At 50.0% G+C, this 14,287-nt stretch overlaps 1 protein-coding gene across 4 annotated transcripts in view; it reads left to right on the forward strand.

Annotated features, from left to right (window-relative positions):
• Window positions 1-14,287, forward strand: part of daam1a (dishevelled associated activator of morphogenesis 1a) — a 35,409-nt gene that overhangs the window by 16,794 nt on the left and 4,328 nt on the right. For 2 of the 4 annotated variants that reach the window (XM_084679856.1, XM_084679864.1), the window contains exons 3-21: window positions 752-841; window positions 1,896-1,967; window positions 2,127-2,221; window positions 2,336-2,555; window positions 2,753-2,866; window positions 3,164-3,274; window positions 3,392-3,495; window positions 3,597-3,663; window positions 3,932-4,049; window positions 5,055-5,193; window positions 5,927-5,985; window positions 6,312-6,499; window positions 7,091-7,372; window positions 7,475-7,582; window positions 8,276-8,296; window positions 9,710-9,807; window positions 11,440-11,524; window positions 12,330-12,436; window positions 13,984-14,072. In XM_084679856.1, coding sequence (XP_084535982.1) covers window positions 752-841; window positions 1,896-1,967; window positions 2,127-2,221; window positions 2,336-2,555; window positions 2,753-2,866; window positions 3,164-3,274; window positions 3,392-3,495; window positions 3,597-3,663; window positions 3,932-4,049; window positions 5,055-5,193; window positions 5,927-5,985; window positions 6,312-6,499; window positions 7,091-7,372; window positions 7,475-7,582; window positions 8,276-8,296; window positions 9,710-9,807; window positions 11,440-11,524; window positions 12,330-12,436; window positions 13,984-14,072 — 2,167 coding nt within the window. The remainder of the gene's footprint in view (window positions 1-751; window positions 842-1,895; window positions 1,968-2,126; window positions 2,222-2,335; window positions 2,556-2,752; window positions 2,867-3,163; window positions 3,275-3,391; window positions 3,496-3,596; window positions 3,664-3,931; window positions 4,050-5,054; window positions 5,194-5,926; window positions 5,986-6,311; window positions 6,500-7,090; window positions 7,373-7,474; window positions 7,583-8,275; window positions 8,297-9,709; window positions 9,808-11,439; window positions 11,525-12,329; window positions 12,437-13,983; window positions 14,073-14,287) is intronic. The other 2 variants (XM_084679883.1, XM_084679874.1) reach the window with 2 other exon arrangements.

The following is a 14,287-nucleotide window of genomic DNA, read 5'->3' on the forward strand; positions in this document are numbered from 1 at the left end:
GTTAGAAGACAGGCTGCGTTAGAAGACAGGTTGCGTTAGGAGACAGGCTGTGTTAAAGAGGCTTGGCTCTGGCTGTCAATCTGACCAGGGTCTGCAGGACAAACTGCCTGGAGATATGGGAAGCACAATCTGGCTCTGCAGAAGGGAGGGGAGAGAGACCAGAGGGCATCTGGCCATGATGTTGTCTCTCTGGTATGCCTGGTCACGCTGCCTAACTTAGCCCTGACTGTAACTTGTGTGTATGTGTGTGTGTGTGTGTGTAAGATGGTTTATGGCCAGCACATTTCATGCTGTCTGTTGAGGAGGTCTTTCAGTCTCTGGTGTGTGTGTGTCTCAGCTGATAGAGGGCTCCAGGGGAAAAGAGAGAGAGAGAGAGGTTGTTAGGGCTGTCCATTGGAATTCACGTTCCCCTGAGATCTGCTGAGACAATCCAGGGGGAGTCTGGTGGTCCCAGGCTAGAGATACAGTCACTGAGGAGACTGTTTTTAGATCCTACTGGAAGAGCTCTTTCTGATCTGCTACTTTGATCAAAACACAGCAAAACTTAGTTAATGACTCAAAGTTAATTTTTTTAAAAACCAGATTTCCTCTGAGAATGTCACCATGCTATAATATATGATCAAACGTGTGTAATATGACCAGTTATTTCCTCCCTCCTCTCCTGTTCTCCCCCTTCTCTCCTCTCTTCCTCTCCCGTTCTCCTCTCTCCCTCTCCTGTGCTCTTCTCTCCTCTCTCCTCTCCTGTTCTCAGGATGAGCTGGACCTGACAGAGAAACACAGAGAGGCCATGTTTGCTCTGCCTGCTGAGAAGAAATGGCAGATCTACTGCAGCAAAAAGAAGGTAAGGAGAGAAGGAGAGACAGAAAGAATGTGTGTGTATTAGTTACAAGCTAAAAATGGGAGTTTCTGGTGATTTGTGTGGGAACTATTTTCATTGCAGTTGAAACTACCGAGCTGGTTCTGCAGCTGGACAGAGCGCTGAGAAAGAGAGGGGGGGGGGGGGGAGAGAGAGAGAAAGAGAGAATGTGTGTATGCAAGAAAGAGAGAGAACAGATCTGTCCTCGCTTGCTGTGAGAAAGGTCTTTAATCAGGTCTGCCAGACAAAACATTTGGCCAAGACTACACACGCACACACAGTCCCGATCACACGCACACACACGCACGCACACACACACACACCCTGTTGCCCCCTCAGTGCCCCTGCCCCAGTTTTCACCAGTCAGTACATCAAAGCTGCCATGCTGGGTTTCTCCCTCTATTAGGAACATTGTTTTCCAATTGGAGCTTTTAACACAGGACCCAAACCTGCCCAGTGCCTAAGCCCCAGCTTCAGATCATATTCCTGCTCTCCTCTCCTCCCGGACACTCTGGGAATGTCTGTCTGTCCTGGGCTGGGTTGGCTACCAGCCTTTTAACACTGGAGCTAGCCACAGCTATCTGTGTTAAAAAGGCAGTGTTTGTGTATGCCCTGAGCTATCTAGCTAGCTACAGCTAGCTGTGTTAACACAAGGAGGTTTGACCTGACACGAGCCATCTAGCCGTAGCTACCAGTTTGTTAACACAAGGTTTGACAGAGCACTGCAGTATTTCACATGTTGCAGCCACTATAAGTGACCTCATTCCTGTCCAGCTCAGCAACTCTCTAACTGAGGGAAAGCCCGAGTCTGTATGAAAGGAAGTCTGTTTGTGTAGTAGAGTGTGTAACCATCCCTCTCTTTCACTGAAGCACTCACACAAAGCTGCAATGTTTGGCCAAGACAGTTTGCTCCAAAAATACTTAGCATATATTGCCTAATTAGATCATTGTAGGTATGCCCGAATCTGATTTGTTTGTGTGTGTGTGTTATCCATGTTTAGAGCTAACCTTGTGTGTGTTGGTGTGTGTGTGTTCTCAGGAACAGGAGGAGAACAAGGGAGCAACCAGCTGGCCAGAGTTCTACATTGACCAGCTCAACTCCATGGCCGCTGTAAGTGTGTGTGCGTGTGTGTGTGTGTGTTGGAGAGAGGGAGTGGGTGGGGGGGCGAACGAATGAGTCAGCATGATTTGACCGCAGGCTCAATTAGTGATTCGATTTCCTTGACTGTTTATTGATGTGAAACTGAAGCCTTGGTGTTCTGCTCTCCAGCGGAAGACTCTCCTGGCCCTGGAGAAGGAGGATGAGGAGGAGAGAAACAAGACCATAGAGAGTCTGAAGACCGCCCTGAGGACACAACCCATGAGGTACACCCATCACACACACACACACACACACCCTGCCACACACACACACACACACACACCCTGCCACACACACACCCTGCCACACACACCCTCTGACCCGTGCTCCTCTCCCAGGTTTGTGACACGGTTCATTGACCTGGATGGTCTGACCTGCATCCTGAACTTCCTGAAGAGCATGGACTATGAGACCACCGAGTCCCAGATCCACACCTCCCTGATCGGCTGCATCAAGGCCCTGATGAACAACTCCCAGGGGCGTGCCCACGTCCTGTCTCACTCCGAGAGCATCAACATCATCGCCCAGAGCCTCGCCACAGAGAACGTCAAGACCAAGGTAGGCGCCCGAAGTAGACTGATGTAGGGTTATAGACTGTACCCAGAGATAGTTTTCATATCCTCTTGCTGTTTTTTTGGGGGGGGGGTTTGTTTGTTTTGTCTTTACTCCTCATCCTCACTCTCTTTCTTCCCCTCCTTTCTTCTTCTCCTCCCTTGTGTGTGTTTCTGCTCCCTCCTGCCCCTCCTGGTCTGTAGGTGGCGGTGTTGGAGATCATGGGAGCTGTGTGTCTGGTTCCCGGGGGCCATAAGAAGATCCTAGAAGCTATGCTGCACTACCAGAAGTTTGCTGCAGAGAGGACCAGGTTCCAGGTAGAAAAGCCGTCCTGGTTACCGTTACAATTCATAACTGAACATGCACCCTGAAAAGTGAACATGTGACACTTGTCTGATTGTGGATTCTGTCTTTATATCTCTCTCTTTTCCCATCTCTCTCTGTCTTTCTCTTTTCCCATCTCTCTCTTACTGTCACTCTTCTCTCACTCTCTTCTCTCATTCTTCTCTCTCCCTTTCTCTTTCTCTCCTCTATCTTTCTCACTGTCTTCTCTCTACCTCTTTCTATTTGATCTCTCCCTGTGTCTCTCTCTACTCTCTCTCACCTGTCTCCAGACTCTGTTGAACGACCTGGACAGGAGTACTGGTCGCTATAGAGACGAGGTCAACCTGAAGACGGCCATCATGTCCTTCATCAATGCTGTCCTCAGCCAGGGAGCAGGGGAGGTGAGCTCTCCTCTTCCTCTCTCCTCTTCCTCCCTCTCTTCATCCCCTCTTTGGGCATCCCTCCCTCCTCTACCTACCTCACTTCATCTCCTCTCCTCTGTGTTGTGGTCCCTACAGTCCAGCCTGGAGTTCAGGATCCACCTCCGTTATGAGTTCCTCATGCTGGGCATTCAGCCAATCATCGACAAGCTGCGCTCCCATGACAACTCCACTTTAGACCGGTGAGTCAGGCCGTTGTTTTCCTTTCGCTGTTCACCTGCTCCCATCACCAGCGTCTCAAACGTTCTGGACCTCACGCGCTTCTGTGCTGTTCTGTTTTCAGGCATCTGGACTTCTTTGAGATGCTGAGGAACGAAGATGAGCTGGCCCTTTCCAAACGCTTTGATACCGTGAGTTGAAGCTCGGGAAGTTCCGTGTGTTCCCTTCCAGCGGATGCTGGGCAGGATGCTGGACAGGATGCTGGGCAGGATGCTGGACAGGATGCTGGGCAGGATGCTGGGCAGGATGCTGGGCAGGATGCTGGGCAGGATGCTGGGCAGGATGCTGGGCAGGATGCTGGGCAGGATGCTGGGCAGGATGCTGGGCAGGATGCTGGGCAGGATGCTGGGCAGGATGCTGGGCAGGATGCTGGTGGTGACGCGTCTCTCTGTGTTGCAGGTCCACATCGACACGAAGAGCGCCACACAGGTGTTTGAGCTGATCAAGAAGAAGATAAGCCACACTGACGCTCAGCCACACTTCATGTCTGTGTTGCAGCACTGTCTCCTCATGCCTCGTAAGAACGCACACAAACACACCCGCAAACACACACTGGCACAGACACACACACACACACACACTGGCACAGACACACACACACACACACAAACACACACTGGCACAGACACACACACACACACACACACAAACACACACGAGCACAGACTCTCACACACACACACACACACACACTTTGTGAGAACTCGAGGTCATGCATCCTGGAAAAACATCTTCTCCCACGACCTTCAAAGATCTTTACAAGATTCTACAGCATCTTTAAAGCGGCTATGAAATCCTCAAATGATTTGGTACCAGGACACTGTCAGAATTCCTGGTTCTAGCTCGGTAACTCACCAATCAAGGCAGCACCCCTAGTTCCACTAAAGTATCCAACAGTTGTTTTGTGATTGTATTCAAGAACACTCCACAACCATCTGGTCAAGCTCTCGCCGTACTGTGTGTCTGTGTTCCGTTTTCCACATATTGACTCACACGTAACCTTATCAGATTCACGGCATTCCTCTCATGCCTGGTTAGCTTCAGTCATAAGACCCTCAAACCCCAAGGCTCCACACCCTGGTCAGGAAATGTTGTTTTTCACCTCCAGACTTCACCCAGTCTCCGGCCTCCCCAGGCTGGCCCCAGCCCGTCGGATCCCTCGGCTCTGACAGCTGGGTGATTAGGGCTCCCTCAGAGAACAGGACAGCCATAAATCACACACACGTCCTAGAGGACCACTGCTACCCTGCTCTTAACCTGCGGTCCTCCCAAGCTAGTCTCCCACACACAAACACACACACAAACACACAGACACGTAAGCAGGAATTCCGACTATGGTTGGTATTCCTCTCCCCACAGGGTTAGTTGTGCGTTAAGTGCTATGTGTACGGAAATTGTGCACGTTTGTGTGTCTCTGTACCGTGTTGTGTTGGCCTTCACACGAATGATTTCATGGTGCAGTGTTTGTGATGATGATGATGATGATGGTGATGATGGTGATGGCCTCTCCCTCCACCCCCAGACAAGCGCAGTGGGAACACGGTTCAGTACTGGCTGCTCCTGGACCGCATCGTCCAGCAGATCGTCCTCCAGAACGACAAAGGTCACGACCCCGACGTGACCCCGCTGGAGAACTTTAACGTGAAGAATGTGGTGCGGATGTGAGTGACAGAGACGGGACACCACATGCCTGTCACGCGTTCACAACACACACACACACACTCGCAGAACACACCAAGCGCACATGACACGCTTCGGAACATGTCTGATGTTTGATTTATATCTGACATGGGGGGGAAAGAGCCAGGGGAGGGAAATACAAGCTGGTCACATGATCGGTTGTACGATGGGAGTAGATACCAGATACCAGGACAGCCTACAGCTGCTCCTGCCCTGGTCCTCTAATACACTCCCTACAAATCATTCTAGGTGGGTCTTACAGGGATTTGGAGAGAAAAAATCTGTTCTAAAACAAAACAAAATACTGACCCTTTAATCCAGGGAGGACACTGGGAGAGAGATCAGGGAGGTTTCAAGTTGTGAGATCCATATGGGTTCTGACTCAACACTGGGCTAGTAGTGGGCCTAGGAGACTAGGGGTCTAGGGGACTAGGGGACTAGGGGACTAGTCATGGGCATTAGGGAGCTTGATGAGGGGATCAGGGAGGTTTTATTGAGGCTGTGTGGAGCGGTTGAAGCCTTACAGACTCCCTGTTGCTAGCTATGACATGCTGCTAACTGTGACATGCTGCTAGCTGTGACCACTGGTTCATACTCCTGTGTGTGTGTGTGTTGAGTGTGGGCCACACTGCTGTAACTGCACTATCAGGGCCCAGATACTGTTCCGATGTGTCCTGTTATAGCCTCTCTCCCTGCCTGTGTGTCTGACCTCAGGCTGGTCAACGAGAATGAAGTGAAGCAGTGGAAAGAACAGGCGGAGAAGATGAGGAAAGGTACAGACCTACGCACGCACGCACGCACGCACACACCACACACACATGACCTAAAAATGCACACACACTCCCATATACACTGACGCACACATCTATGAAGTGGAAAGGTTCATCTTATGAGATATGATTTCCCCGAGGTGAGTTTCCATGAAGCTTTGTGGCTCATTTTTAAATTCCAGCTGATCTAAGATTTATGAGGTTTCTAGGAACCTCATATGGCCCCCACTGTGACCAAGACCTATGGAGACTGTGGAACAATGTTTATTCTAAGAATTCTCTGTCTGTCTGTGTGTGTGTGTTGTGTGTGTGTGTGTGTGCGCCTGCAGAGCACCACGAGCTGCAGCAGAAGTTTGAGAAGAAGGAGAGGGAGTGTGACGCTAAGACCCAGGAGAAGGAGGATGTGATGCAGACCCTCAACAAGATGAAGGAGAAGCTGGAGAGGGAGAGCAGCGAACACAAGGCTGTCAAACAGCAAGTAGCTGACCTGTCGGCCAGGCTGCATGAGCTCAACACTGTACGTCACACCATCCATACAGTCTCTATCTCTCTCTGTCTCTCTCTGTCTCTCTCTATCTCTCTCTCTCTGTCTCTCTCTCTCTGTCTCTCTCTCCCTCTCCTCCTCTTACTCAGTGCATAGAGGATGTGTGATTGTACACTTACGGTGATGCATTAACAACATGGCTGACTGCTGGAGCTCCAAAACAGCAAATGTTAACCAGGGCTGCCTTGCTGCACCCAGAGAGCTGCCATGATGAACTGTAGCTGTTCTGTACTAACAGAGGATGACCAGAAGCACACGCAGTACACTCACACACAGTGGATCGACACGTCTGTCCTGTCCTCACTAAAGGCCAATCTATGCTTTATTTCCGTTTGGCATAAGAGAAAGTGCTTGTCGTTTCACATATTTCAGGATGTGGCAAACATAAAACTAGTGTCTGGATTAGGTCAGGTTTGTCAATCATGTGCTGTACACCATAAACTGGCCTTAACTGATTTAGTGTACTTACTGAATGAGCTGTGGAATGTGAAGGTGTAGCGTACTAACTGAGTGAATGAAGCTAATAATGTCAAACTAACCGTGTCAATCTCTCCCTGGTTCCAGAGACCAAGTGTTCCTGGGGGCCCACCCCTCCCCCCGGGGGCCCCAGGAGGGCCCATCCCTCCTCCTCCCCCCATGGTTGGCATCCCTCCTCCTCCACCACCTCCTGGAGGGGCTCCTCCACCTCCTCCTCCTCCGCCTGGCGGGCCCCCACCTCCCCCGGGCATGGCTTGCTTCGGTGTGCCCCCTCCACCCGGAGCCCCCCTGGGCCCCGGGATGAAGAAGAAGAACATTCCCCAGCCCTCCAACGCCCTCAAGTCCTTCAACTGGGCCAAGCTGGCTGAGGTCAGTGCTGTGAGGGCAGGGGAACCAGGGTGTCCAGGAACCATGGAGAATCAGGACCACTGTGACAAGCAGATATGTGACTGGGGATGTTTGTGTTTGCAGAACAAGCTGGAAGGGACTGTGTGGAGCGATGTGGACGACCTCAAGGTGTTCAAGGTCCTGGATCTGGAGGACATAGAGAAGACCTTCTCAGCATACCAGAGACAGCAGGTACTGCCAAACACACAACCGGACCCAGCCATTTAACATTCCAAAACCTTTTTCTCCAAAGGTCTAGAACCCCACTCTGCAACACATTCTACAAACACTATTCTGTAACCTGAATTTTGAATATTCTAGAACCGCGTTCCATACTTCTAGGATCCTTTCATTAAAGCAAAGTCTACTGCAATAATCAGACATTCTTAGTTCTAGGTGTGTTCAATTTATCTCTCTGTTTCCAGTTTGCCACAGAGGAGGTAATGTGTTCATGTAAACATGACACCAGATTCTCTTATAGTACAGACCCAGGTTTGCTTTGGGCCTGTGCTTGTTAGTCATCCAGCTTGCTTTTTCATCTGGACAGGTAGGATGGTATCGCAAGGCTTCATTCAGCAGCAGTTCACTAGAGGAAAATCCCTAGGCGGCCATCTTTGTTTATCTCAACAGATCCTAGATATGTACCATAATAGATTAGAGCTTCCACAGTCTATGCGTTGGCACCTTGTTGTTGTAATTTCCCTGTGTGAAACGTTAATATGCATCTGAGCTTTCTGACTTCCACCTCCCTCTGCTTCTCCTCACAAAACTCATCCCTTGTTGTTGATTCGCTGAACTGGCCTGCGTCGATGCTGTCATTGGCTACTGCATGCTTGTTCTAATGAATGCTGCCTCTCCCTGCTTCCTTCCTGCCCCGCCTCACAGGAGTTTGTACTCAGCACCAAGGTGAGTAACTTATCCACAACCTTTACCTGGCTCTGCACAACAAAACACATCTGTCTGTCTGCCTTTAAACAGTACCACAGCCCTGGCTTCCATCAGAACCTCTACTCACTGTGGTAGCAGAACCTCCTGTGTGTGTGTGTGTGTGGGTCTCAGCGAGAGAGTGTCTGTGTATAATCCTCCTGCTCTAAGATTAGCAGGATGATGTCGTCTGGAATAAACGTCCAAAGAACGGCGCATAGCTGAATGATCGGTTCCAGTTTTATTGGAGAGCAGTTCAAGATGTCTGGCTGTAACCAGCCCTAATAGGTCTTGTGGCAGGCCGTCAGCTCGCAGAGCAGGAAGGAGGGTCTGAGAGTGGCTGCGAGGGGGCCTTTAGCTCAGGCTGCGAGGGGCTAACATACCCCCAGAGACCCAGGGTTCAGATCCCGGTTTGGCTGATCTCTGAGCTGTTCAGCCCACGAGTGGAAGGCCTTCCCTGCTGTCTAAATAACAGAGGACACGAGAGAAGAGATGACGCAGCAATCCCCTGAAAGACTGAAACAGTGCCCGATTTGTGTGCTCCTAAAACTGATCACTGACTTACTATCGGAGTGTAGGACACAGAAGAAGAACAGATCCCCTGTGGTCTAATGCACACACACACACGCACACACACACTCACTTTGTCAGATGCACAGCTGGACTAGATCTTGCTCTGCACAGCTCTCACCTAGAGAGGAATCTTGTTTAATGTTCGCTCTCTGAATCTCGACTCTCCGCCAGCGTTTCTGAAAGAGAGAAAGAAAGACACAGAAAGGGGAGGGAGAGGAAAAAGAGAGAGAAGGAATTAAACGGAAGACTGGGTGTGAAGGTATCGCTCTTTCTCGTGCATGCGTGCATGTGTTTAGCTCCTCTGTTGCCTGGATACCAAGCACCATTGTTTGTTAGGGCCCTAATACGATTCAACAGGAGATGAAACTGAAGAGCCTTTCATAAAAGCACTTGTTTCTGTCCCTAAACAAGACAGCCCTGGGCAGGGGTGTGTGTGTGTGTGTGTGTGTGTGTGTGTGTGTGTGGTTACACAAGGGTGAGTACGGGTGTGTCTACCACAAGGATGAAGGCGCAGTCATGTAGCCACAAGCTTCAGCTGTGTTCAGAACATCTCTTTGAGAAGAATCAGTCCAAACACATCCTTTTGACCTCGTTCCCTGTAAATGAGACGCCACATGTTTTGTGTAAAACGGACCTTGTCGTGAAGCTGTCCAGATCCAGGAGAATGTTTTATTTCCATGGGGTTTCGTTAAGAAAAACCAAATGTGACGTGTCATTGCACCTGAGAGGATCCTTGTCCGCAGTGCGCAGCACAGTGTGTTGTGGCGGTTCTGTAGTTGCGGCTGTTACTGATCTCTCTCCCTGGATGCCCTTCTCTAACAGAAAGAGTCCGAGGACGATGCTCTGGCCACTAAAAAGGTCAAGGAACTGTCTGTCATCGACGGACGCCGTGCCCAAAACTGCAACATCCTCCTCTCAAGGTCAGTACATTACTTTCCTACACACAACCCTCCCTACCTCTCTCCCCCTCTTTCTCTCTCTCTCTCCCTCCCTCTCTCCCTCTCCCTCTCTCCGTCTCTCCCTCTCTCTCTCTCTCTCTCCATCTCTCCGTCTCTCTCTCTCTCCATCTCTCTCTCTCTCCATCTCTCCGTCTCTCTCTCCTCTCTCTCTCTCTCTCTGTCTCTCTCTCCGTCTCTGTCTCTCTCCATCTTTCTCTCTCTCCGTCTCTCTCTCTCCACACAGTTTTCTTTGCCTGGTTAGTGTCTCTGTTCCCCAAATCACTCTCTCCTAATATTCACGGCCAGCTTACATCAATAAATTATTGCACCATAGACAATTCTCTGCTTACATCGACTTGGATTACGGAATCTGGACGGTTTAGAATCATCGCTCACAGTTGACTGTCTGTTTAAAGATCAGCGGTGGATGATTGTTTTAATGTGTGTTCCAGTGTGTTTCTGTTAGTGTGACGCTAGCCAGGAACCATGTCCAGCTTCTCTCCCCCTCTCCTCCCCTGGTCGCCACGGTTACCACCACAAACACAGCAGCGCCTGTGTCTTGTTCTCCCGTGCTTACTGGGTCATGGTTCTGGGTCCTGCCGCTGTGAATGGAAATAGAACTTTCCAGGATTCGACTATTTATATGGCTTCCTGTATTTAGAGTCTCCTTCAGTTGGCCTATTTACAGTGTGGTCGTGATGGTGGTTCGCTTGCGGACCTGAGTGTAGGCTTTGGCACGCGTCTGGGTAAACGTATCTTGTCAGTCTTGGCCTATGCATTAATTACATATAAAGTATGATCAATGGTACTCGTGTGGGTGTGAAGTCTCATTGGCCGTCATTAGAGTCGTGCGGTCAGGTGTTTGGACCGTGAGCGGTTCAGCCCGGTGGCTCGGTCCAGCATGTTCTGGTAACTGGAGGTCTGGAGGGGTTTTTGAGGCTGGGAGGCTGAGGTATGTTTTGAGGCTAGAGGCTGGAGGTCTGCGGGTGTGTTAAAGGCCGGGGCTGCAGGGCTGAGGTGTGCCAGAGGCTGAAGTGTTGTTGAAGGCTGAGGTGTGTTTGGAGGCTGGTGGTCTGGGGGTGTGTTGGAGGCTGGTGGTCTGGGGGTGTGTTGGAGGCTGGGGCTGAGGTGTGTTGGAGGCTGGGACTGAGGCGGCAGACGGCAAGGGCCTCTTGGCATAGAGCCAGTCCATGCAGAGAGTCTGGTGTTGTAAAGCTGTTGGTTCCTAGGTTTCCTGGCAGAGAGGCAGAGGGCTGCTGCCAGAGGAGCTCTACCCAGAGGAGGGGGCCAGCTGGGACCCTAATGTTAGTTCCAGCACAGTCAGCCCGGTCAACAGGGTCAGTCTAGCTGCAGCTACATGGATCAGAAGTGTCACTGTGACTAGGATCCAGAGCCTGGTACTTGGGGTTGCTAGGCTAGGTTATGCTAGGTTAGGCTAAGAGGCTAGACTAGGTTTGGCTAGGCTAGGCTATGTTAGGCTAAGAGGCTATGCTAGGCTAGGCTAGGCTAACTGTCAGCTACCTGCTGTTTTTGACTCTGCTGCATGCCAGGAAGCAGTGCATCGAGACCACCTCTCTATCTTATGATGCTGACATGGTTGTGTTTGCGTTGCAGGCTGAAGCTGACCAATGTGGAGATCAAGAGAGCCATCCTGACCATGGACGAGCAGGAGGACCTTCCCAAGGACATGCTGGAGCAGGTAGGAACGGACCTGCTGGGCTGCTGAGCTTCTAGAACCAGAACTCGAATAACGTGTGGAACCGTAGAGATCTCACAAGAGAATGGAGATGGAACCCGTAAGCCGGGCATGGAGATCTTGGAACTGTGTAGAACTTTGATAGCAGGGAACTGTAGTCCAGAACAACCAGTACGCTCTTCTGGAATAGTTTGAACTGAAATCCTTTGACGCAGTGGTGACGTACGCACCCTTGTAAAACTCCTCAACATTCTTTTGCTGTTCGTTCATTTAAACATTCTCTCTCTCGTCCCCTGCTAACCTTCTGTCAGGTTTTTTTCCTCCTCTCTCCCCATGTAAAGCAGGATAAAGGCTGGGTGGAGCTGGGTGGAGCAGGGCAGAGTGTGTAGTGGAGTAGTAACAGTGTAGTATTTAGGATTTATGTACTCCTGTAGATGTTAGAGTAAATTGGAAGCTGGTCCAGTTTTATGAGTCTATTTCCTTGGTATGTGTGCGTGAGTGTGTGCGTGTGTGTGTGTGTGTCGTGGTGTCTGACAGAGAGAGAGAGAGAGTGTGTGTTTGCAGGGTCTTGAGCTTGTTTAGTGGGTTTCAAACATCTGAATGTTGTTAGAGTTGGAGTCTTCCTGGCTCCTATGCTGGGCCCGGGAAGCCAGAGACAGTGAGTCAGAAATACACTCGTTACAAATCAGGTGGATCTCCCAATGCGCAGCCTTCCTGTGTGGATGTTGCTTGTTGTGTGTCATCACGACGTGGCTCACCCAGTCATTGTCTGCTCCTTCTAACCGCTGACCTTTTGCTGTGTGTCCAGCTGCTGAAGTTTGTCCCCGAGAAGAGCGACGTTGACCTGCTCGAGGAACACAAGCATGAGCTGGAGAGGATGGCCAAGGCTGACCGCTTCCTCTACGAGATGAGCAGGTACGCCGTGTGTGTCAGTGTGTGTGCGTGCGCCATTCCCTTTGGTCAAGCAGGGTACATAGGGAGCACTTCTGTCTATTGAATTGGCTCATCATTTGCCCCTTTCGAATCCAACCCACAACCTGAAGCATCATGTAATTGCATAATTGGCTGTGGGTGGCCATGTTCTCGAAGACTGCTGCAAGGAGATCCTGCCCTGTGCATGACCTGCCTCTGTGGTTCACATGGAGCTCCTCGGGGGAACATGTCCACCAGCAGAGCAGCAGAGGCCTGCTGGTCTGAGCTGGAACACCACGCTGTGGTCTCACGGAGAGATGGGGGTATGGGATTAGGGGTAGATGATTGCAGTAAAGAGAGATGGGGGTATGGGATTAGCAGTAAAGAGAGATGGGGGTATGGGATTAGGGGTAGATGATTGCAGTAAAGAGAGATGGGGGTATGGGATTAGCAGTAAAGAGAGATGGTGGTATGGGATTAGGGGTAGATGATTGCAGTAAAGAGAGATGGGGGTATGGGATTAGCAGTAAAGAGAGATGGTGGTATGGGATTAGGGGTAGATGATTGCAGTAAAGAGAGATGGGGGTATGGGATTAGGGGTAGATGATTGCAGTAAAGAGAGATGGGGGTATGGGATTAGGGGTAGATGATTGCAGTAAAGAGAGATGGGGGTATGGGATTAGGGGTAGATGATTGCAGTAAAGAGAGATGGGGGTATGGGATTAGGGGTAGATGATAGCAGTAAAGAGAGATGGGGGTATGGGATTAGGGGTAGATGATTGCAGTAAAGAGAGATGGGGGTATGGGATTAGGGGTAGATGATTGCAGTAAAGAGAGATGGGGGTATGGGATTAGGGGTAGATGATTGCAGTAAAGAGAGATGGGGGTATGGGATTAGGGGTAGATGATTGCAGTAAAGAGAGATGGGGGTACCAGATGAGATGACAATGACAGATGTTTTAGTAGTACTGGACTGGAACACAGACATATGGTGCTACAAGGTGAGGGGTAGTGGATTGTATTAAAGAGATTTAGTGGGGACCAGATTTAAGGTTGATTATTTTTGTTCCAGGACTGTAGAACAGAGAAATTGGGGTACCAGATTAGAGGTAGATTATTGTCATACAGGTCTGTAGCTGTGTTCTGTCATATGGCACTCTGATTATGGACCCTGGGAATACTGGACAGCCTTCCTTCCTGTCTCTGGCCACATTCTCCACTCTCATCTGGGCTGTTACTTCCTGTAAACACTGATACCATGGCAACAGCACCTGGGGGAGAGAGACAGACAGGATCTTTATTGTGTTATGGGTTTGTCATGTTAGATCCTCCTCACTCAACATGGTCATTTGTGAGGGAAAGCTATTTGGTCTACTTGCAGACCTTGACAGGAAAACATGGTGGACAGTCATGTGTGTTGAGGAACTCTGATCTAAAACACTACAACGGTGTCTGTTTTCAAGGTCCCAAACACGGGCGATTTTACCCAGCAGATCAGTGTTGTCAGTAGGATGTGGACTTGATCTATTGTTTGATTTCTCCACACTCAGAATCAACCACTACCAGCAACGGCTCCAGGCTCTCTATTTCAAGAAGAAGTTTGCTGAGAGAATCTCTGAGGTCAAACCCAAAGTCGAAGGTACAGTTGGATGATATGCACAGTTACACACCGACATTGTTCACATCCAAATCGTCAATTTTAAGAACTGTGCTTTCTATGTGTGTTATTTATGCCGCTTTGGATAAAAATGCCATGTCAAATAAGTGTTCATCCTCGCCTGAATTGTAACAAGACAGGCACGTGCAGAAATCCAGATGTGATTACACACATCCTCACTGTATCCTAGTGCGTGC

This window comes from Hypomesus nipponensis, chromosome 3 (genome assembly GCF_054491055.1).
Source record: "Hypomesus nipponensis isolate SF chromosome 3, ASM5449105v1, whole genome shotgun sequence".
Lineage (NCBI taxonomy): Eukaryota > Metazoa > Chordata > Actinopteri > Osmeriformes > Osmeridae > Hypomesus > Hypomesus nipponensis.